Source organism: Tiliqua scincoides, chromosome 10 (assembly GCF_035046505.1).
Source record: "Tiliqua scincoides isolate rTilSci1 chromosome 10, rTilSci1.hap2, whole genome shotgun sequence".
In the NCBI taxonomy this organism is placed as follows: domain Eukaryota; kingdom Metazoa; phylum Chordata; class Lepidosauria; order Squamata; family Scincidae; genus Tiliqua; species Tiliqua scincoides.
Genome location: NC_089830.1, coordinates 26,856,673 through 26,881,273, shown reverse-complemented (window position 1 = coordinate 26,881,273; position 24,601 = coordinate 26,856,673). Strand labels below are relative to the sequence as shown.

Below are 24,601 nucleotides of genomic sequence, written 5' to 3'. Positions count from 1 at the left end.
TCTGTGAGAAATGGGACTGTCTCTTTTTGATCCGGCCACTGGACTCAACTCCCCTTCCCCTCCCTACTTGGCCGTTTGAGAGGAAACCAGCTGTTGGAGCCAAAGGCCCCATCCATAATCCATCACTCTCTTGTTTCTGTACAGTCATGTTTACTTGGCTAAAAGCGGTGGGGAGGAAGTAAAAATTGAAAATCAATGTTAACTTCTCAGCAGTGCACTTAGGAGGCAGGGAGCCAGGCCCCGTCACAGGAAGAAGTGGGTAGAGAAGGCAGGGTGGGTGCATGCTGAAGAAGACAAGGTCTCCTCTCTCTGCATTATTCCTGGAGAGGGGCCAGTCCTACATCCCTCCATCAGTTCCTTGCAATCCGGGATGAGCTGGAGACAGGACTGTGAATCTTCTTCAGTGAATCTTCTTAGATCTGGGTGGGGCAACAGCAGCGCGGGGGGAGGGGGAGGGAAGCTGCAGTGACTAGCCACCCTTGTGCCCTGGTTGAATGGCCTGGATGGTCATTCTGGGACACTGGAGCAGGGTAGATGGAACCACTCTGCTCGGATCCATCAAGGATCTTTTTCTTTTCCAAGGCACCCTAGGGTGATACCTGCCATCCTCTTTTTTTCCCCAGTACCTGGCAACCAGAGCATATCAAGAAGAAAAGATACTCTCTTGCAGAATATTGCCTACCCCTCCTTCTTGAACCAGACCTATTTATCACAAGGCCCTCCCATGCCCCCCTTTGTAAAGAAACAGATCAAGGTGCTATTGCACAATAAAGAGAATTACCTCTGAAGTACAAGTGTGATCAGAGGCCAGCCAAGTTGGGCCCTATGCTTGTCAGAGTCTTGCTGGGCTGATCTATGCCCTGGTTGGTTCCACACTGGCTATGAGCTGTGGAGTTGGCATCCTCCATTCATTCACTTATCTCAGAGCTGAGGTCACTCCTAACCATTTTGTTCCAACCAGTGGCGTCACTAGGGTTTGTGTCACTCGGTGTGGGAGGCCAGTGTGTCACCCCATGATGGAACTCCTCCCATGCGTGGGCAGGGCAATGCCCCAGACTGTGAGCGTGATGATGCACCATTGCTCCCCCCAGCTGCTTTTTTTTTTTTTGCTATAACCCTTGATAGAATAAATACATTTCAACATGGTTTGCTTCACTGCATTCTGCTTGAAATTACACATCAAATGATATATAACATGATGGTATTATTAAAAAATACCAAGGTTTAAAAATTTTTGGCAAGTAGCAGTGTCACCCCCCCATGTGTGTGTGGTCCGCACCCCCACACCCCCCCAGCTATGCCACTGGTTTTAACAGTTTTTCTGAGCAGCACACCTATCTTTTTTTTTTTAACACCAATTCTTTTCCTCAACGTCAACTGCATAAGAACATAAGAACAGCCCCACTGGATCAGGCCATAGGCCCATCTAGTCCAGCTTCCTGTATCTCACAGCGGCCCACCAAATGCCCCAGGGAGCACACCAGATAACAAGAGACCTCATCCTGGTGCCCTCCCTTGCATCTGGCATTCTGACATAGCCCATTTCTAAAATCAGGAGGTTGCGCATACACATCATGGCTTGTACCCCGTAATGGATTTTTCCTCCAGAAACTTGTCCAATCCCCTTTTAAAGGCTTCCAGGCCAGACACCATCACCACATCCTGTGGCAAGGAGTTCCACAGACCAACCACACGCCAACTGCAGGGGTAGCCAGTCCAGTGTGGACAGACAAAGTACAACTGAGGCACATGGTGGGGGGAACTGTTTACAATTGAGGAGATGTCCCAACCCTTTCTGCATTTCCTGGTTGCATGTCCTGCAAACCAGCATGGAGAGGTTGAGAGATGATGAGCTTAAACAAGTGCCCCCCAAACAAATACCTCCGCCCCCCCCACTGCCCCCATTGTTGTAGTTACTTGAAAACAGGCCCTTTATACGTATGAGAGTGCTTTTGTCATTCATCAGCCAGTATTGATTAAGAGCCATTCCCCACCAGCTCACTTCTGCTTATGTTTACAAAAGGGAATATAAATGAGAAATATATTATCCCATATAACATGGGGTAAAGCTCACTGCCGCATCCTGAGGAATACTTTATCCCTTTTCTCCCTTTCCTGATAGGAGTTTTATCTGGTGCTAATGCTGCAAACTTTTCCCACCATCTGAGTTTTGCCTTTTGCCTTCTTTTTATTATTTACTTTTATCTCAATTTAGGGTTTTTTTTCTTGCAAGTACAAAGATAACAGCCCCCTGCACATCCTGAATTTGTTCCCTCCCGGAAACAAATTGTCCACTGTGCAAACACTGACATGGCCATCTACAGCATGTTTGCATGCCTTTCTGAAACTTTCAAGCTTCTAGTGGACAGGGGCACCTTCTATGCATTAGGCCTCCAGCTGGCTGTCATTGCTGTTTGCAAACCTTTGGTTGTGTGCCCCCCGCCCCTTGCTGTCTGGTGACGCAGACAGACCCTGCCTGTTCCTCATGTATAAACTAAATAAAAACCTTTTTATTTGATTACATGGGAGAGAAAGACAGGCAGAAGCCAGGATCGGAGCAAATACCTCTAATCTCTCTCTCCAAAACAGCCCTCTCTCTTACATGAGCCTAAGCGACTGCAAAAACCAAGACATTGAAAGAGCCTTTTCTAGTTACTGCCCACTGAAATCTTTTTTCACTGCCCACTGAAATAGACACACTTTTCTGGGGGTAAGCCCCATTGAACACAATGGGACTTACTTCTGAGTACACAAGCAGAGGATTGCATTATTAGTAAGACTTATTTAGCTCCATGTTTGATCCAGAGGTATTGGCTTATTGTAAGTGCAAACTGAAGCACCTTTTAGACACTTGACTGCTGGGCTAATATGGGAGGTCGGTCAGACCAGGAAAAGGTCCAATTTGTTCTTTCCACACAGTCAACTGATGTAGCGAACAGCAGTCTTTCTATGGGAGATAGTTACGAGTTGGACTAATGAACAACAATGATGCTGTAGCCGAGGTACTTGTGGATTGTCTGGATTTCATGTAGCTTTTGTAATTTTTAATGCCAATAAAGGTTCCTGAACTGACACTTAACTGAGAATTCACATATGCCTTCTGAAAATTTTAGCTTCCATCCCAAAGTGTGGTTGCCAACTGAACAGAAAACACAGCATGACCTACTCCTGTGCCTTGAAGAGGAGCATGATCTGCAGAAATCAAAGGGGTCAAACTTGTCCCATCATAGAGATATGGATTCCTGCTTGCCCCTGCTCAGACTGCTGAATCAAAGTGCTTTGAAGGTGAATACAGGCCAGTAAATAGTTGGCAACCTTACCCGGGTCTCTGAAGGTGATAAAACTGCTTCCATTCATTTGTCTTGAATGAAGAATGAGAGAATGAATTGACAACAGAAATAGAATACGTACACACACACACACACACACACACCCCTGGCAGAAGAAACACAGGCACAGAATTGCTGCCCTGTTGACTAGCCTTAAAAGCAGCAGAAGAAATCTTACCTGTTAGTGAAGATGGGCGCTTGTGTTCTGACTTTGCCATCCGTCATTGCATCTGGTGGTCTCCTTGGCGCTCTGGAGTTTAAAAGCACCTTGCCTTGTCAGTTGTGGTTGACTTCAGAGGCGGAGGAAGGAAGGAGGAGGGAGTGGGCTGACAGAGAAAGATGCTTGGGGGCGAAGAAGCATCACAGGCAGGTAGGATTCATGGAAACTTTCTCCCTGGGGACCGTGGAATGTGTCTCATGACTCCAGAGTTCATAGTGTATCCTTGGAGGTGCTCGGCTGTTTTGGACCGCATCCAGTGATGTCCCCAGGCCCTGTCCAGGGCCTCAGAGTAGGTGGGTGGCAGGTGATCCATTTGTCATGGCAGGAGATGCACAATCTGAATATTTACTCTGAAGGGCAGGAGGAAAGAAGGCAAGACAGCGATACAATTGCTAGTTTAAAAAAAAAAAAAAAGAGGGAGGGAGAAGGATTTCTAATTACTTTGTACTCCAAAAGGTGCTACATAAATTGCTCTGACGATGGGTAAATGTACACAACAATATACTGAAAGGTGTTGGAGGTTATTAATTATACCAACTGCAATCAGAGGAAAAAGAGCTTCATCAGAGGAACAGAGTGCTCTTAAAATAGGTGAGTCACAATCCATGTTTCATTTCTAAACAGAGAGGTGCCAGGGCTTTAAATCATCCTTGTGGCTACATCCAGATATATTAGTTATGGTTATATGTTTTTATAACATATAACCAGGTTTTATGTAGCAACAAAGAAACAACACCCTGCACTTGCTCAGATATCAAACGCCCTTTAACATCATCATCACTGGTATCACAGCCCACCATATAATCAGATTGGGAGTTTTGGGTGCTCGCTAGTTCGAACTCTACCCAAGAATTAAAGGACCGATGATATATTGCTGTATAATGTTCAGTGTTCCTAGCAGTGCAGTTCATTGAGTTATTCAACAGTTATCTGGTCAATGCCTATATTGGCCAGATATTTCTTAAGGGCCTTGGGGATTGTGCCTAGTGCACCAATGATAACAGGGGTGGTTGCTGTTTTCTTTCCCCAAAGGCACGGAATTTCAATCTCTAGGTCTTTTTTATTTTGTGATCTTTTCCAATTCTTTCTCCTTGATCCGTTTATCTCCTGGAATGGCCAAATCAATAAGCATCACTTGTTTCTTCTCATTCACAGTTATATCAGATGAGTTGTGTTCCAGTTTTTTATCTTGCCAACAACTGGCCTATTCCTGTGGCTTCAACAGCATTGTACTCTGTAGCCCTTGCCAGGATCATGGGAATCAAAGGTTCAAAAGCCAAGCACACCCTGCTCAGAAGTGGGGAGGTGGCAGAACCATACCAAGGCAGTGGGGTACAGTGGTTAAACACCTACTTTCTGTGCATACTCACCAACGGTTCACAAAGAAAAACTGGGACACATCTGCATCAGCTCACACCAAGCGCCACAACCCAAACTCGTTCCTCTGCTGCTATGGATTAAGGCTATTCTCCACCTCCGATACTCTTTTACTCTGAAAGCGCCAGTTTTCTGCCAATTTAAAAGTCAGGTGGGTTCTTCTGCTGGGTATAGCTTGAAAGCCCTGCTCTGGGCCCCAGATGGTACCCTTTCTGTTGGCACACTGAGCAACCGGTACAGAGGGTTTAGAAGTCAACCAGCCAGCTGGGCTGTCCTTCCCACACTTTTTTACTATTAAACTGTTTTGGAAGTAAACCTGTCGCTTGAATTCTATCCAACTTCAAACAAACTGAAAGGAAAATGTAATCATTTTATCTTGACTGCTAGACAGCACAATCGATTATGCTGTCTAGCAGTTTACCTGGAACACACCTTAAGCTTGATGGCCTGTAATTTCCTGGATTTGGCCAGCAGATCCCTGTGTAAACATGGGGCTACCTTGGCTACCTTCCAGTCCTCTGAGAATGGTTTGAAGGACACATTACCTAGTTTTGTTGGTAGACGGGTACTTTTACAGTGGGATTTAAAAAGAACTCTTGGGGGGATGGCACCTGGGCCTGGTGACTATTCAGTTTTTGATTTCTCAAGCTCTGTAACTTTGTATCGCCATCTCTGTTTCAACCAGTTCTTCAGACTCCCATCTCTGAGAAGGTCAGTTCAGGCATAGGGTCCTGCCCTACATCTTCTGTAGTCATAGGGCCATGAAGTCACTCAGCAAAGCATTCATTTACGCAAAGATTTCATTCTGCTTCTCTGCCACCTCCAGGTCCTCCCCCTCAACCTTCCCTTTTACTCCCTCCTTCTCTAACTATCCCAGGCAGGATGCATTTAGCCAAGTTTTCAGATTGCCTTGCTGTTTTTAGCCTCACGTTCTTTTTTCTCATCCCATCATTGCAGCTTTTATTCAGAATCCCCCAATGTCTAGTGTGTGTGTTTGAATGTTTCTCGCCAAAGGAGTCCAAAAATATGCACAACGTTTTGAGGGAAGTTTGAGACTGAAATACATTCAAATGGGCCCTTCAGGAATCAGAAATGCAACTGAAAGCAGAGAGCAGGGAATACTCTTGGGAGCAGGGGGAGCGTGGATGATGCTGAGGCAACGTAACACGTAAACACATTAATAAAATGGGTGAAAATTACTCCCGCTTTCGCACCTATTTGCAGACTCGGGTTTGGAAATGTCAAGCTTGTTCTGGAGCTGCGAAGAAGGCCCCAAGGGGAGTGACGATGGTGACTCTTCGCTGGATGTCTCATTGCAGAGCAAGGGCGAAATTACAGTACTTTGTTTTCTTTGTAAATTGGTTTCTAACCTTAAGGACTTTCAAATCACCACCTCTTCAGGCCAAGAGAAACTCAAATCCAGTCATCAAGAAATCCCTTTTGATGGGTCCCCTTTCCCCCATGAATAATATAAATGGAGGGCACTGCTAATATTACTTTAGATGTAGTAGGTGAAGAGGGTCTAGTGGACAGAGTCCAAACCAGCCCCAAATCTGTTAGCCTCCTAGTTTTGAAGTTGTTGGAAAGTTTGTTACTGCCACCCCTTACTCAGCAATGAATCAACAACCTAAGTTGCCCTTCCTTCTCCTTTTGGGATTTGAAAAGAGGAGAATTATGATGCAGAGGAAGTGCGGAGGAGAGAAGAGTGGGGGTTTAGAGTGTCATTCTGGAGACACTCTAGCCCAGGGGTGCTCACACTTTTTTGGCTCGAGAGCTACTTTGAAACCCACCAAGGCCCGGAGATCTACCAGAGTTTTTTTTACAATGTTCGCGCCATCATAACATATAACATTTATGTGTACAATGTATGTTGGTGTACCTTGAGCCCCACTGAGTATAACAGGACTTACTCCTAAGTAGACATGCCTAGGATTAGGCTGTGAGGCTGCAATCCTAGCCATACTTACCTGGGAGTAAGCCCCATTGAGTACAATGGGCCTTACTCCCAGCGTTTCCTCCCAGAGGCACCTGAAGGGGGGGGTCGGCACTCCACGATCTACTCATTTTGCCTCGCGATCTACTGGTAGATCGCGATCCACCTATTGAGCACCCCTGCTCTAGCTCTCCTCTACACCTCTACTCCACCACTCAGCTCTCCTCTACACCTCTACTCCATTCTACTGTTTGTTTTTGAATTCAGGGAGAAATGGTGTAGATGGACCAATCAACAGGTGCTAACACTTTTGTCAATACAAATTATATTCCAGCTGCAGCAGACACCAGCCATTAATCCTTAGAGGACCAAACAACTGATGGAACAAAGGAGTGCAGAGGTCGGAATACCAGAGTAGAAGCAAGGAGTCCTGGGTTCAGACTCAGCCACAAAGGGCACAATCCTAAGAAGGTGGCTTCTGTGGTTTAAAACAGTGTTCTTCAACCTTGGGGCTGGGACCCAATGGGGTTGCAGCAACTTACAGGAACAGAAAAGGTGGAAGACCACTGGACTAGAGCACCACCATGTAAAGGGGGAGGCATCTGGTGTACCCCTTCAGGTACCAGGAGATGGTGTCCCAGTCCTGCTCAGCTTCTTAGCAATTGTGCTACAAAAGCTTTTTCACTAGTTTCAGATTTCATAGTAACTTCCTGTTCTCTCTAATAAGTATATTTGGTTACAGCAGTGGTTCTTAACCCTTTTAGCACTGGGACCCACTTTTAAAAATGGCACTTTATCAGGACCTACCTAGGTATACAGGTATATAACTCTTTATCCATGGGGTTTCCATTACCATTACAAGGGCAGGGAGTGGGTGGCGAGAGGAATGGGGTGGGCGGATGTGGTCCTGCGAGAGGGTGATTAATAGTAGGGTCTCCAGTCCAGTAATGGAACCCCCATGGATAAAGAGGCTCCACCTATATACCTAAATTCCATTACCCAGTCTCATGCTTTATTCAGTTATATATTGGAGTTGTGGCACCAAAAAATTGGTTTAAAACAAATGCCCAGAGAAGAGGTTTGTGTCTGATGCTTTTATTTGTCCACTCTTGAGGCTGCAAGCCTATTGCAGCCCAATCCCAAACAGGTCTACTCAAAAGTAAGTCCATTATGTTCAGTGGGGTTTGGTCCTGGCAAAGTGTGCATAGGCTTGTAGCCTTATTACACATTCACTGACCTGGAAGTAAGCCCCATTCAGCACAAACCTTATAGAATTCTTTGAAAAGGTCAACAGGCATGTGGATGTGGGAGAACCCGTGGACATTATATATCTGGACTTTCAGAAGGCATTTGACACGGTCCCTCACCAAAGGCTACTGAAAAAACTCCACAGTCAGGGAATTAGAGGACAGGTCCTCTCCTGGATTGAGAACTGGTTGGAGGCCAGGAAGCAGCGAGTGGGTGTCAATGGGCAATTTTCACAATGGAGAGAGGTGAAAAGTGGTGTGCCCCAAGGATCTGTCCTGGGACCGGTGCTTTTCAACCTCTTCATAAATGACCTGGAGACAGGGTTGAGCAGTGAAGTGGCTAAGTTTGCAGACGACACCAAACTTTTCCGAGTGGTAAAGACCAGAAGTGATTGTGAGGAGCTCCAGAAGGATCTCTCCAGACTGGCAGAATGGGCAGCAAAATGGCAGATGCGCTTCAATGTCAGTAAGTGTAAAGTCATGCACATTGGGGCAAAAAATCAAAACTTTAGATATAGGCTGATGGGTTCTGAGCTGTCTGTGACAGATCAGGAGAGAGATCTTGGGGTGGTGGTGGACAGGTCGATGAAAGTGTCGACCCAATGTGCGGCGGCAGTGAAGAAGGCCAATTCTATGCTTGGGATCATTAGGAAGGGTATTGAGAACAAAACGGCTAATATTATAATGCCGTTGTACAAATCGATGGTAAGGCCACACCTGGAGTATTGTGTCCAGTTCTGGTCGCCGCATCTCAAAAAAGACATAGTGGAAATGGAAAAGGTGCAAAAGAGAGCGACTAAGCTGATTACGGGGCTGGGGCACCTTCCTTATGAGGAAAGGCTACGGCGTTTGGGCCTCTTCAGCCTAGAAAAGAGACGCTTGAGGGGGGACATGATTGAGACATACAAAATTATGCAGGGGATGGACAGAGTGGATAGGGAGATGCTCTTTACACTCTCACATAATACCAGAACCAGGGGACATCCACTAAAATTGAGTGTTGGGCGGGTTAGGACAGACAAAAGAAAATATTTCTTTACTCAGCGCGTGGTCAGTCTGTGGAACTCCTTGCCACAGGATGTGGTGCTGGCGTCTAGCCTAGACGCCTTTAAAAGGGGATTGGACAAGTTTCTGGAGGAAAAATCCGTTATGGGGTACAAGCCATGATGTGTATGCGCAACCTCCTGATTTTAGGAATGGGTTAAGTCAGAATGCCAGATGTAGGGGAGGGCACCAGGACGAGGTCTCTTGTTATCTGGTGTGCTCCCTGGGGCATTTGGTGGGCCGCTGTGAGATACAGGAAGCTGGACTAGATGGGCCTATGGCCTGATCCAGTGGGGCTGTTCTTATGTTCTTATGTTCTTAGAGGGCCTTACTTTGGAGTAAACAGGGCTAGGTTTGTATCCCCTAAGAGCACAAGCCTATGCATGCCTGCACAGAGGTAAATCCCATTATAGTCAATGGGATTTACTCCCAGGAAAGTGTGGATATGATGGTAGCCTTAGGGCCTGAGCCTATGCCTATCTACTCAGGTGTAAGCCCCATTATAGTCAATGGGGCTTACTCCCAGGAAAGTGTGGCTAGGATGGGAGCCTTAGAGCCTGAGCCTATACATGTCGACTCAGAAGTAAACCCCATTATAGTCAATGGGACCTACTCCCAGGTAAGTGTGGCTAGGGTGGGGCTCTGAACAAGGCTCAGCAGCTCCTTCCAGGGAGCAAGCCCTACTGGACATCTGAGAAAGCGCGTTCAACTAAGAGAGCCGTTGCTCCCAATCTTTTGGCCCATGACAAGCGCCCTACCTCACCATGGCAACCGAGCCCGAGGCTGGGTCGCTGATTGGCTGCCAGCGGCGGACGCTCTGCCATTGGCTGACATCCTCGTGTCACATGACCGGTGAACATGGCGGCGCCCATGGGGCTGTACCGGGGTGCGGGCGCGTGTCGCTGGGGGTGGCGCTGGGGGTTTTGGCGGCCGCCCGAGAGGGCCAAGAGCAGCCACCCCGCTGCCGGGAGGAGCCGGCTGTACGAGCACGCGCGCGACGGCTGGACAGCGAGGCCGCGGCTGGACGTGGAGGGGCTCAGCGCCCGGCTGGGCGAGGCGGAGCGGGAGCTGGAGAGGCGCAAGGGACCGCTGGGACCGCGGGATCTGCGGGACGTGGTGAGGGGGGGGGCCGCTAAACCCTCCTCGGGCTGGCCTGCAGTCCAGGCTGGGAGTTTCCTCTCAGCCGGAACTCGGCCCCAAGAGCAGAGTGCCATTGAGCATGTGCAGAGTGCAGCGGGTGGAGGTGGCTTATCTGGACTGCTTGGGACGAGACGGAGTCGATCTCAGACTCTCCCCGTGTCCTGGGATCCCAGTCCTGGGAGTTTCCTTTGAGCCAGAGCTCAGTCCCACAAGCAGAGAGCCTTTGAGCATGTGCAGAGTGCAGCGGGGGGATGGCTGTGCAGGCTTATCTGGACTGCTTGGGACGGGATGGTGTCTGGATCTCGAACTCTCCCCTTGCCCTGGGAGCCTCCTCTGAGCCAGAACTCAGCCCCACAAGCAGAGAGCCTTTGAGCATGTGCAGAGTGCAGGGGGTGGGGGTGGTTGTGCAGGCTAATCTGGACTACTTGGGATGGGATCTCGGACTCTAGGATTTATTTAAAACACATAGACACATTATGATTTGCCTCTTATTTGCTAAGCGTTTCAAATTGGCTTACCAAAAAAATCATCATTAAAACAGCTCATGTGGTCCAAGAAAAAAACCCAGCAAAAATAATCAAAGGCAGGGTTTTTCAGACTGGGGTGTCATGATGCCTCCGCCTGTGGGCCCTGGCATGTTTCCCCTTAAGGGGCGAGAGCAGCCAAGAGGCGGGGAGGAGGCAGCAGCAGGATCCCCAGGATTGCTCCACTTTCACTTTTGAAGCTTTGGGGAGCCCTCCCTGGGAGTTTGAAAAACGCAGATCAAAGGGTATAATGGGTATCTTTAAAAAATGAAAGAACCCAGGAAACAGACCTTGTAAAAAACCACTTCTTCAACCTCTGGTGAAGCTCTGGCAGACACGCATTTAGTGACAGGGAGTTTCACAGTATAGATATGTTTCTATGGAGGGAGGTTGACCTGCACTAGAGGACAATGCAGCCTCTATCTCCAGTGCACTCTCTTTGTAAAAATTCTTGTTGAACCAGTGTTGGGTCATCTCATGCTTTTCTTGTTTCCCCACCCCCTGCTCATTGCATACCAGATTACTGCTTATAAGAGGCTGGCTGAGTTGCAAGAAGAGATTGCAAAACTTGAAGCTAAGAAAGAAGAAGTGGCTAGAGAAGTACGAGATCTTGTGGTGAGTCCATCAGGCAGCCTCCCTAGTGGAATGATAATTCCTGGAACTTTATAATCACAGACAATGTATATAAATAAAACCGGAACGTACGTACTTGAGTGTATCCCTTCTCTAGCATAGTTTTTTCTGAACCATGAGGCCTGGAAGCTTTTTAAACAATAAAAGTCTTGAGGCAGCACAACAAATCCTGCTTCTGCTTCTCCTTCTCCTCCTCCTCCATTGCAACCATAAACTTTAATTTCTAGAACTTTTTACTTTCATGGCATTTAACCATTGGTAATAATTGCATTCATTTGTTTGGGAGTAATTTTTAACCCTCTCTTTTCTCTTCCAGAAAAACCAAGATAGTAAGACTTTGCAGTCGGTAAGAATAAGTTTTCTTACTACTATAAAAGTTAAACATCTGTAATCCTCAGTGAGTGTTTTAGTGTGACAGAGATAGGAATGACATCTGATACTTGATCGCCTATGGCTGTGGCAGCTCCTTCCCAAATCTCAAGTAACAGTTGGGTGTAATGCAGATTCTCACTTGCTCCTTTTCAAAAAAATTTATTTGCTTCCCCTTCCCTTTTTGGAGCTGACTTTAGTGCAGTCCTAGAGCTGCAGCAATGTTAACAGTACCTGTAATTAGTGTACATCAGAGTTTGCCAACCTGTCTGAATAAAGCAGGAACAGGTTTTTTTTTAAATTATGTATTTGTATCATTGTCTAATAATAAGTAGCCATCAAATTGTTGCATTTGGCCTCATTTAAAACAAACAAATTGTATTTCTCACCCAAAGTGTCTAGTTTAACATTCCACAGTGGCTGTAAAGACATGGAGAAAGTTAATTCTTGGAGAATGAATGAGTTCTTACATCATGAAATATCCCGAAAAGAGAACTGTGCACGCTAAATATTTCAGTTTTCCTTTTTGCCACCTCCTTTTCTTGCTTCTCCAACAATGAGAAATGAAAAAAAACCCAAAAGCCTTAATGTTGGTCTTTAACAGTACAACTTTTAAACTATATGTTGGAGCAGAAGCACAGTGTTGGATCAGCCATTTAAAGGATTACTGGGATAGCCTGAGAGGCTAAAGGAACATGCCCTGTCTCTGGGGCCTGTAAGAAAACAGCTCAGGAGTTGATTGTAGTCACAGCAATGACTCCCTGGTACCTGCATTTCTAAGGGCACCTCTCCTATCTTGAAGCTTTTAAAAATGTGGACCTGAGCATTCTGTTTCTTAACATGTGCCCTTTGGCCTGATGGCCTTCTCTCCCTTTTTCCTGCCAGCTCCCCCTTTACAATGCTTTGCGGAAGCGTGGCAGGGAGCTCCGCCTTCAGCTCAGTGTCTTGCGCCAGGAGGAGACGGCGTTGGATGAAAAATACTACCTGCGTGCCCTCAAGCTCCCCAACAAGACCCATCCTGACGTGGTAAAGAGCGTGACACACAGAAATGACACGGAATGGGAGCTCACACCTTGATTTGAGATAACAAGCTAGTTTGCAGGCCTCGGAGACGGTTTTGTGTTCTCTGGGTATCTTTGGTGGAATATGTTGTTTCTTGCCCTGAGCTGATGAGGTGGGTTTGAAATATAAGCACTTTTTGTCCTTGTTTGTTGGAGAAATGGAAAGGTACAGATGTTCAGTTCTTTGTTTAGAACACCAGAGGGCATGCTTTGTCTTCAAAAGGAAGGCATAATCATGGCTGCATTACTTGGAACTTCCAGCCAAAAATTTTTCCTGGTTGTTCCTAAACTCTAATGTAAAATGCATCACTCTCCTCCCTTCTTGTAGTTTCATCTGCCACCTCCTCCTTAACGCTCCCCCCTCTCCAGACTCCAAATCCCTTTTTGACACCCTCTGCCTGCTTCCTTTCCTACCGTTAGCAAGTGTGCCATATAAAGGCAACAAAGATTGATTCACGGCAGGAGCAAAACATGGCAGTATGAGTTCTTGGTTCATACTGTGCCTTAACCTCTGACCTTTGTCTCCCCAGCCAATTGGAGATGAAAGCCAAGCACGGGTGGTGGAAGTTGTTGGTGAAAAACCAGGTGAGTTGTCAGAAGAGGGTGTTGACCCCCTTTTTTTCTACCTGTAACATGTGGGTCCATTGAATTCCTTCTTATTTCTTTCTTTCTCACTCTCTCTTTTAAACCAGCTTTTGACTTTGAGGTGAAAGGGCATCTGGAAATCGGAGAAGACCTGGATATCATCAGGCAAAGGTAAGTATGAAGTCCTCACTAGAGGGGGTCAAAACCATGCCAGCCCTTCCCTCCACCATCCCATTCCTACCCCCATGGAACCCATTCTACTGAAAGGGACCCCTTTCCTGAAGCAGGTTCACATTCTTTGTGTGCTGAGAAAAATAAAGCAATATCTCCACCTACTGGTAGAGAAATGATAAGAAATAAATGACAAAAAATAAACCAACAATGTTAAAAGTGGCAAAATGTCCACAGCATAACAAAAATCAGAGGAGTTAAAAGTAACATATCTTGGAATAGCCACATCCATTGCCCCCCTATGTATATTCCTCCTTCACAGCTAAGATCCTGTGCTCTGATCTTAATGCTAGCTATGGTTACCTACAAATCAGGTTTTACAAACTCTTGTTTGAGCTAACCACGATTAGGGTTAAGACTGGTGCACATATTTTGCACTGCCTAAAGATTTGTCAGTGAAGTCTGTGAGCAGGTAGATCTACAATCAGTACATACTCATTAGATCAGGGGTGCTCACACTTTTTTGGCTCGAGAGCTACTTTGAAACCCAGCAAGGCCCGGAGATCTACCAGGGGGGAAGGAAGCATCTGACAGACACCCCCTTTAATGTATGGAGCCCCTGCTGGAATCTAGTCAGTTTCGTCAGTTTTGTTGCTGCATGCCTGAAGAGCAGCTAAAGTGTCAGTTTCAGTATCAATTTAGCTAAATATGTCAGTTTCGTCTAGTCACTAGACAAAACTGACATATTAACAGTTTGGAGAGACAGGGCTCCGCGATCTACTCATTTTGCCTCGCGATCTACCGGTAGATCGCAATCCACCTATTGAGCACCCCTGCATTAGATGATTGGGAGCACCTCTGCTTCCTGGAACAATGATAAATGTTTGATGATGGGCAGCTCCTGACTGTTTGGCCCAGGGCATTTTCCAGCAGCAGGTGTCTGTTCCCTGATGTTCCCTCCAGGTCGTGGGCAAAGCAGGGGGCCTTAGCCTGTCATGGAAGAAGGGTTGTCATTGCCTTAAGCATTGACTGGGACATGTGCATCATGGAATTGATATGCCACACAGCTGCCGTTTCAGGTTTCCTAAGAGGCGTCACACCAGCTGGTGTGGTCTGGTTACTTTTGGGGCTGAGTGAGAGTGCTTTGAAAGCCAGACGTATTGTGTGTTGATATTACATAGTCCAGGGCTGGGTGTGGGTCTGTTTTTAATCATTTCTTCTATTGCTTGTTCCTTGCCAAGAAAACCCTGAAGCAGCCAACAATAAAAACAAATGGAGCACAATTAAGACTTCATTGCAAAACCATTTACTATCGACTCATGGCCTAGTAACTGGCATAATATAAGCATATTTTTTAGCAACAATTCATTTTGCAAGTATTTAACAACCTTAAATGGCAGTCCTATTCATCGCAAAGCACACACTAACTAAAGAAACATCACCCCAACACTCAGCATGGGGGCAACACAGCAGTAGTAAGATAAAATGCAAGTGTGTCCTCTATCAAAAGTGCCCAGCAGTGTGGTTTTCAAGGGACCTAAATTTAAAAATGAGTGTTGGGACAGACAAAAGACAAATTGCCCAGCATGTAATTAGTCTGTGGAACGCCTTGCCACAGAACTTGGTGATGGCATCTCCCCTTGATGCCTTTAAAGGGGAATTGGACAAATTTCTAGAAGAAAAGTCTGTCGCAGGTTGCAAGCCATGATGGGTATGTGTAACCTCCTGGTTTTAGAAATAGGCTACCTCTGAGTGCCAGGTGCAAGGAGTTGCAAAAGGATGGAGGTCTCTTGTTGTCTTGAGTGTTGTCATCTGGTGGGCCACTGTGAGATAGGCCTTTGGCCTGATCCAGCAGGGCTCTTCTTGTGTTCTTATGACCTATAGCATACTGCTTAGGCAGCCCATCTCTCCCTAGCTGGCCTCCCTGTCCCCTCAAGGTCTTTGATCTGGGGTATTGTGTATCTTTCCAACCTGTGAGCGTTGAAAACAGTACAGCTTTTGTAAAACGGTTGTGTGTTGTAAGCTGCCTAGAGAGGGGAGTTTTAAGTAGGGTACAATGTTTTTAGAAATGAAATTCTTCAGGGTAAGCCAAGGTCATCGTCCCCTTATTTAGTTCACATTGTACCCTGCTCAGCTCTGAAGGCTTGGGACAGGTAGTGATGGTTAAGAAATAAAACATATATGTAAACACAACAACAACATATACAATTCCATTAATTGTGTCTGTGGGAAGATCTGGGCGGGGGGCTTCAGAACATACAGTATTGCAGCCTAGCTGTGTGTCACATGCAAATCAGGCTGTGACCCCTGAGTGTCTATGTGCTCTTCTTTTTTTCCCCAGGCGCTTGTCCCACATCTCGGGCTACCGGTCGTACTACCTCCGTGGGGCAGGGGCAATGCTCCAGCAGGCCCTATTGCAGTTCACGCTCAACAAACTGACGAAAAGGGTACTAAGAATTTGGGAGAATTTGGCTTATGGTGGGGGAGGGAGGATAGTGCAGTGGTAAGAGTAGGGTTTTTCAACATTTTTTCTTCTCATGGCCCACTGACCTCTATGGGTCTTCTCTTGTGATGTCACCTCCAGCTTCCAGGTTCTGTGGCTCTGTTTCTTGGGCAACTGTCTGCTGTAGTAACAAATTGCCTGTTCCAAGGGCTTGTCCTTCTGGGTGTCTCTGGGAGCAGCAGTTTGGGGACCTTCTTACCTTTGTGGCTTCTTACCTTCTCTGCTCCTCTTTCATAGGGCTTCATTCCAATGGTCGTTCCGGACCTGCTGAAAGGAGCTGTGTTTGTAAGTGTCATCTCTCCCTGTCTCCATTTAGTAGAACTTCCTGACTTTAGTCTTGAACCCTGGTCTCAATGAACTACAATGTGCAGACTAACTACTATGCAACACTGTCTCTCCAACATAAAGGGTTGAGATTCCTTTCCTTTGTTGTTGAGTCACCTTCCCAGATCCCTGCATCTTTGGGATTAGGGCAAGTTTGTGCCTCAGCCCTCCTTCTGTAGAAGGTAACCACAGATCCTGGTTCCTTTCTCCTCCTCCCGCAAGTTCCTCCAGCCAACTTAACCCACCTCACCATCTGCTTCCTACTTCCAGATGGTGCCCTGGCCATTTGCGTGGCGTGTGTGGAGTAAGAGAAGCCACAGGCCATGTTGGGGACCTCTTTAAGGTTGGGCCCCCAGGTGTGTCATTGGCACAGAAACAAGTCCAGCAGCTGCTTGGACTAGTTTGCCATGTTGACTTAAACCATTTATATGGTTAACCTTTAGCAAACCGGGAATTTGTTAAATGTTTACCACAACACTCGTTTGTAAAAAACTTCAGCATCCACTAAAAATATTGCATTTGAAATGCATCGAGGGCATCAACAATGATGATGTTTGCCACCCCTGCCCTGGGTTGTGTATATAATGCTGAGTACCTCTTCTTCTCAGGAAGGCTGTGGCATGCTTCCTGATGCCAGCCCCTCCCAAACGTACAACATAGACCCTTCTCGCTTTGAGGATCTGAGCCTGGCCGGCACGTCTGAGGTTGGAATTGCAGGTAAATTCAAAGGAAGTGCGATCCTTACACAGGGGAGAACTTTGAAGAGGTGCTTGTATGGTTGAGGGGCACTAGGCACCCACGTTCTCCCCCCCCCCGGTCTGGAACAATAATTTCTCATCACTTCTCACGGCACACTGACCTCTGTGCTATTCTCTATGGTGTTCGCCTCTTGTGTTCTCACTTCCAGGAGGCCCTTCCAGGTTCTGCGGCTCTGTTTCTAGGGCAACTGTCTGTAGTAACAGATCGCCAGTTTGACAGTTCTGTGGTGCCGGCAGAGAAAGAGGGACAGGCAATTGGTTAACAACAACAACAACAACAACAGTATTTATATACCGCTTTTCAACAAAAAGTTCACAAAGCAGTTTACAGAGAAAATCATAAATCTAATGGCTTAAAACAGACAGTTGCCCTAGAAACAGAGCTGCAGAACCCAGAAGAGTTATCAGCAATTTTAACCACTGTGCTCCAACCTCCCGTGGCACACCTGTGAACCTTTCTGTCACACCAGTGGCACACCAGTTGAAGGCCAGTGGTCTGGGAACACTTGGTCATCGCCACAGGCTCCGCTAAGGCTGAAACCAGATCGAGGAATCCTGTCTTGGATGTCATTCCTCCCAAGTACGTGATGGGAGTGCCAGATTATCAGGGGGTCTCCCAAAATAGATGCAGTAGCATAGGGCTTGTGATTTGGGGGGCACAGCAACATGATGCCCACTGAGGCAGCAGGATAAGCAAGCTGAAGGCATTTTGGGATAGTGGAAGGGAGAAATCTGGGGATTGACACCACAGAGATTCCGCACCAATGTGCCCTCTTAAATCTTGCTGGGAGATAAGCTTCACAGGTGCCCCTCAAAAGTGAGCAAGTTCAAGGCCCATCAGTACTGTGGTAGGTGCCTGCATAAAAGGTGTAAAGATATAAGTTTCAATGGAGCACCATGAAAAGTATGCTGGACAAACAGTTTGCATGATCCTAGCTTAAGAAACGTGCCTTTTCCTAACCTTTTGTCTGCTTTCAAAAATTGAATTCTAGCAGAATTTGGAACTTTGGAGAAGGGCTGGTGGTTGGTTTAGCACAGAGCTCCCCATAGGTTTATGTGCACCTGTGGGGTTGTCACTGACGCCAGTCTGCTTCTTAGCCTCTGCTCCATGGATTTGTGGGCACAATCCTGACCCATAGATGGACTGGCGCAAATCCCTTGCGCCGGCCCAACAGTGTAGCAAAAGTACCATAAAGCACTTTCGCACCACCGAGAGAGCAGGGAGGCCAACCCAAGCCCTTTTGGGCCGGTGCAAAGGTAAGCCAAGTCAGATCAGCACCGGGGTCTCTTAAGGTGGTGCAGATCCGAGTAGCTCCCTTGGGCTGCTGCGGCCTTACCCAGGGTAAAGGGAAAGAATTCCTCTTGCCCCAGATAGAGCTGCAACTGGCTCCAACCCTGCTCTGGATACAGGGCAGGCCTGCCTGCTCCAGGTCAGATTAGGATTGGGCTGTGTTTCACACAAGAGATGCGTTTCTCCCTCACTCACTGGTGTTCTCTTCCTCTTGCTTTCTGTCCGCACCAGGATACTTCACGGATCATGCAGTGAATCTGGAAGACTTGCCAGTCAGGTAAAGATTTTCTTTCTGCTCTGGTGGAACATTTGGCCCTGCATCACTCCTGCTCAGAATTCCAAATGTAATATAACAGAGAATTTTGAGATTCTTGGAAGTTCCATCTTTCTTTTTAGCACCCAGAGAATGCATGTAAAAGAGTTTAAACAGAGGGTTGTTTGTTTTTTTTAAAAGAGAGATTGGGCAGAGAATATGGACTGCTCAGTGTTTATTGGCTGCAATTCTTTTCACTGTTGCCTGAGGTGGTATGTCTATCTGCTGAATAAACAAGCACGCACAACCTTTTTTTTTAATGTGCTGTGGCTATGGGAAATGTTTACATAATTAAAGTGCTGTTTGGCAATGCCTGGGTTGGGACTGTCATATTCAAATCAGCCCCTCCCCTTGAGAGTTTGAGACATTATTAATCCTCATCATATATGCCCCATCTAAGTATATGGTTTGCTATGGTGAACCCCGCCCTCTGGCTAATGGCAATCCATACTCGGCAAGCTTCTAGCCCAGGGGTGCCCAAACCCCAGCCTGGGGGCCACTTGCGGCCCTCAGGCACTCCCAATCTGGCCCACGGGGAGCCCCTAGTCTCCATTGAACCACTGGCCTTCCAGAGATTTGCTGGAGCCCACGCTGGCCCGACGCAATGGCTCTCAGTGTGAGGGTAACTGTTTGACCTCTCACGTGAGCTGTGCAACAAGGGCTGCTTGCTGTTTGACATCTGTGATGCAGTAGCAGCAGCGAAGGAAACACCTGCCTTGCTTTGTGCAAGGTCTTTTATCCGCCTTGAGCTATTGCAAGACCTTCATTCATTCATATAAGCTCCATCTCTAATATATTCATTTATGTAAATTTATTCAAATTTTATTCCTGGCCCCCCGCTACAGTGTCAGGGAGATGATGTGGCCCTCCTACCAAAAAGTTTGGACAGCCCTGTTCTAGCCCTTGTGATTGCAGGTAGGCCTGAAAGTACGTGAGCAAACCCTTCTGAGGCATCCAGGCATCCCTTAATCTGTTGCATGTGTAGGGTTGCAGTCATGAGGCCTAGAAGCTTAACAGAACAAACCAAACCAAATGTTGGGATTTGCTGGAAGTGACTGTGTTCTTCAGGCTTTCTGTGGAATTACAGCACATGTGTGCAGTCCTAATCAGGCTGCCCTTCTTTTCTTTCTCCCCTTGACCTTCCTCTTGGCCGTCAGCTGATCAACCCTCTTGTATCTCCTTTCACCTTGGCCAGGACTGTGTGTTCCAGCACATGCTATAGAGCTGAGACAGACACCGGGAAGGAGCCGTGGGGACTGTTCAGAGTGCATCAGTTCGCCAAGGTGAATGCTGGCAAGTTGCCTGCCTGGCTATTCAGACCTTCTAGGGAGACTCTGTGCTACCTGATTGTTGGATTATTTAGAATGTGAGGAAGGGGGAGGGAGAGGGGAATGTGAGGAAAGGAAGAATAAATGAAGCATTATTTGCAAATTCCACACTTTGCTGCAGAAATTGGCATACATTGAAGCAGGTTTTTCTAATTTCTTTCTTCATCAAACAGGAGGAAATGGTGTTGACCCATCTGGAATGGAGGCTCAGGCTTTGGGAAATCCATCCGAAGTGACTTGCTTCATTCCTTTTCTCTCCAGGTGGAAATGTTTGGGGTTACAGCCAATGAGACTGGAGAGGAGAGTGAGGCCTTGCTACTGGAATTTCTGGCCCTGCAAAAAGAGATCTTCTCAGAGCTGGGGTTGCACTACCAGTAAGGAGGCACACCAGATTTTGTGGGATCCGTGCCAGCCTCTTGCTGCACGGCAAGCCAACCCGTCCCACCAGTTCCCAATAAAATTACCCTCAGTTGCAAAGACTTGCAGTGTATTAGTGCTTGTTCCCTGATCTGTTGACCAAGATGGTGGCAGGGGTTGGCCAGCTGCCTTGAAATTGGATCTCTCTCTTTGTGAACAGGGTCCTGGACATGCCCACACAGGAATTGGGCCTGTCTGCCTACAGGAAATTTGACGTGGAGGCCTGGATGCCCGGGCGGGGCAAGTACGGAGAGGTGAGGGGGTCCATCATGTAGCTTTTGATCCTCATGGAGCTGTGCTTTATCCCATCAAACTGAATGGGAACCAGAGGGAGCTGATCTTTGTCCCTTCAACCACATAGCTCTCCTCTGAGTTCCTTTTCCTGGTTGTCCCCTTTTGCCTCTTTTGTGTGGGGTGATTTGGGTGATTCTTATCCCCTGGGGGCTGGGGATAAGAATAGGCCCTCGGTTTGGCTGTACTTGTCATAAGAGGCGACTAAACAGCCACCGGGTAGATGGGACTCGTCAGCCTGGGAAGGCAGCTCATCTGAGAGAAGGAAAACTCTGATCCCAAACCTCCACTGCCTTGTGGCTACATCCAGTTATGGAAAAGGCTTCATGAGTCAACCTCGAAGCAAAATCCGGAACTGGAGTCCCTGAAGCAGTTCATGGCTGAACACAGTCACGTTCTGGCAACTCCTGCAACGCCGCTGGAACCAACCGTATTGGCTTCTGCCTTTCCATCGGACCATTCCAGCGACGTGGAGAGGGGGGATTTGCTGCATGGGAAACAGCCTATCCTCCATAACTACTTTACCCAGGCTTCACGCACTGGAGAGGACACTCTGTTCCAGAACCACCATTCAGAGCGTGATACCATAGTCTCTTCCGAGACTGAAGGATGCCAACCTGATTTGGGCTAAAACTATGCTGTACAGAAGATTTATATACCGCTTGCTTCCTTTCCCATGACAGATCTCCAGTGCTTCCAACTGCACAGACTACCAGAGCCGGAGACTGAACATCATGTACTACAATCAGGAAGTGCAGCTTTCCTTTGTGCATACGGTAATTCAACTCTGGCTTAAAAAAACCAGGGCGGGGGTGGTAGGGAAAAAGAAATGCCCCTCCATATTTTAATAATCCATCCCTTTGTCATGCACCCTGATGGCTGCTGGTAATGTCTGACTTCTCCCAGCATGCTCTGTTTCTCTGCAGGTCAATGGCACAGCTTGTGCCATACCCCGGATGCTCATCGCCATTATCGAGTCCAACCAGCGCAAGGTTTGTTTAAAGCATTTTTTCAAGTAGAGTTGCGTATATGGTACGGATTTACAAAGAAACAATACTTTTAAAAATCCTTCGCCTTCGATATGAAGATAGCAGGGACGTGTGTATTCTGGGTCCGAACTGGATTCTGTAAGCTAATGCCTTAAACCAGTGAATTTCAACCCAGTATGTGCCAAACGTTGGAGCACAGCAGTTGAAAATAGCTGAAAAACTTCTGGGTTCTGCAGCTATGTTACTAGGCAACTGCAGGTAGTAATGAGTTACGATGGCGGAGGAAGAGAGTCAGACAATTCGTTACTAGTGACAATTGTCCTAGAAACAGAGCTGAAGAACCCAGAAGAGTCTCTTGGAAGTGACATCGCAAGAGAAGGCCATAGAGGTTAGTGTGCCACGAGGAGACAAATGTTGAAAATCGCTGCCTAAACAGATTCTGTCGTGTGAGCTCTGCTGAAGATAAGTCTGCGCTCTGCTCCATTTATCCTGTGCCATCTTGCAGAGGAGGCGGAAGGAGGACCAGGCCTACATACACCATGTTCTAACCTTGTTCTGCCTTTGTCCCTCCCTCTCCCAACCTCAGGACGGCAGTGTGCATGTCCCGGAAGTTCTGCAGCCACTGATGGGCATGGAGACCATCGTCAAGCCCAGTTATACCCCTCTGAGATACATCGGCCCCAACCAGCCTAAGAAGCGCTGAGCCAGTGATTCTGAATACCGGGGTGCCCTGGAAAACCCTGGGGGGGTTGAGTGTGTGAGGTCCTGCTGGGAAGGAGCCCCCTCTGAAGGAATGGCTTAACACTGCTGGGATGTGGCTCTCGCTGATGAAGGAAGGGGGGCTTTGGAAGTGGGTCACAAACGCACATGAGACTTGTGTCTTCCACTGCTCCTGAAATCCTGTGATTTCATTTGCTGGAATCTGCCTTCACTCCCTTCTCTAACATCCTTCTGTTTCAACCCTGCACCACTCCTGGACTTGTGGCTCCTGTGTTGGTGGGCGGTGATAGGGGAGGATCCTTCAGCTTTTGAAACCATTTCCCTTTGGCTGCAGTGAAGTCAGAACCATCAACAAAGCAGAAGAGACACTGAGGCAATAAAGGTGTTAACACAAACATTTCTGTATGTTTTGGTTTGAAGTAATGTGGCTTACTTCTCACCTGCTTAGGTCTTTTGCACCTAGCAGGTGGTTAGCTTGGCATCCCATTCCTGTCTATGTTGGTACGCTTGTTTGTCTCAAGTTGCACTGCATGCCCCAGAGCTTGGCTGTTCTTCCCTTCGACCCCTGTTGAACTCTTGCACCAAGAGAAAAACTTGATTTTGCCAGCACCAGATGGTATAGAAGATCGTTTAGTCACAGGAGCATCCTTTGGTCTGAAGCAGTACCAGTCTGTGCCCAAATTAACCCCCCTCCCGCTGTTTGGGAGAACTAGAGGATGGTATGGGGCCACTTCTGTGAGTGGCACGCAGTGATCTAAACTGGTGAGCTTGTAGGAATACATGTCATATTTCTTAAAAGCCACATGGTCAGTTTGTTCTAGATCGGGGCTGGCCAAACCACAGCTTGTGATCCACTTTGACATACAATGTGCAACTCTTGGAAATGGCTCCCTTTTTGTATCTCAATTAATGTAAAAGTTCAATAAGAAAATTTCAAGCTTAATCATTATTTACCAAGTATAGTCCACTGGATTAAAACGTAAGTTAAATGTTCATGGTGAGTTCATATATTTAAGAATTTAAATGCTTCTTAAACACTGCAGCTCTCAAACACCTGAAATTTATCATACGCGGCTGTTATGTTAAGCACGGTTGGCCACCCCTGTTCTGGACTGACTCTCAGGGGTTCTCCTGGGTTTCGGATGGGGGCCTTTCCAGCACTCTCTGGAGTTGGTAGGGATTGAACCAGGGCCTTGGAGGTCACTGTTGCTGAGAGTGAACGACTCACCCAACAAGCTTTGTGGCTGAGAGAGACTTGGAGCTCACTATTCTTCCCCACAGAGCCTGATTTGGTGGTCTAGCCACTAATCAACATAACCAACCGTGGTTTGTATATGCACAGGTGTATCAGGATAGAACTTTCTGTGTGTGCCCAGACTTTCCCATCTTGATTGCTGGTGCTGTTTTGGGCTAGCACACCTGCTCTGCAGCTGCCTGCCCTTTCTGCAGCAAACAGGCTCCCAGCCGCCCTGCCCATCACATGTCTTTTCACAATAGCCCTGAAACAAAAGAGACAGCTCAGCCTTTAGTTTAGCCCTAACAGCAGAGAGCTGGCAGCCCACTGCATCAACTCCACTCTCTCTCTCTCTCTCTCTCTCTCTGCAGCTTTGCAGAGGGAGGCCACACACTGTTCGGTGGTTCACTTTTTAAAATGGGAAGCTACTATTTCAAAAGGTGAAGCTCTGAATTCCACAGCATTCTTCTCCCCATGCGAGTGTTAAGGTCAAAGGGACCATAGCTTAGTTGGGACAGCACTGGCTTTGTATGCAGAAAGTCCCAGGTTCAAATCCTGCCAGCATCTCCAGGGGAGGGCTGGGAACAGCCTTCCTACTGGTTCAGTATATGGAAGCTGAATCTGTTCTGGAGGATTATTTAAAAGCTCCGTTGTTCTTAACAATTAGAGGCAGCAGGGAGTTTGCATTCTGGTAATGGAGGAAGGGAAAGGGGGAGGAATGGAAGATGTGGGGTAACCAAGGGCGTCAGCAGTGACTGAGATGCTCTGCCAAAAGCTTCAGGGGACAGATAGGCTTGGGA

The 24,601-nt window shown here is 47.2% G+C and overlaps 2 protein-coding genes across 2 annotated transcripts in view; one reads left to right on the top strand and one right to left on the bottom strand.

The window, feature by feature from the left end:
* Positions 1–10,010, bottom strand: part of GIPR (gastric inhibitory polypeptide receptor) — a 35,852-nt gene extending 25,842 nt beyond the window's left edge. The window contains exon 1 of the mRNA XM_066638124.1: positions 9,909–10,010. Within this exon, the coding sequence (XP_066494221.1) occupies positions 9,909–10,010 (102 nt within the window). The remainder of the gene's footprint in view (positions 1–9,908) is intronic.
* Positions 10,002–23,560, top strand: SARS2 (seryl-tRNA synthetase 2, mitochondrial). Its single transcript, XM_066638519.1, has 16 exons — positions 10,002–10,266; positions 11,334–11,429; positions 11,764–11,793; positions 12,702–12,842; positions 13,408–13,462; positions 13,570–13,633; positions 15,975–16,080; positions 16,374–16,421; positions 17,069–17,177; positions 18,741–18,786; positions 20,018–20,105; positions 20,412–20,524; positions 20,728–20,821; positions 21,542–21,634; positions 21,785–21,850; positions 22,434–23,560. Exons 1-16 carry the CDS (start codon positions 10,009–10,011, stop codon positions 22,548–22,550), a joined length of 1,524 nt encoding a protein of 507 aa, XP_066494616.1. The 5' UTR covers positions 10,002–10,008; the 3' UTR covers positions 22,551–23,560.
* The last annotated feature ends 1,041 nt before the right edge of the window (positions 23,561–24,601 follow it).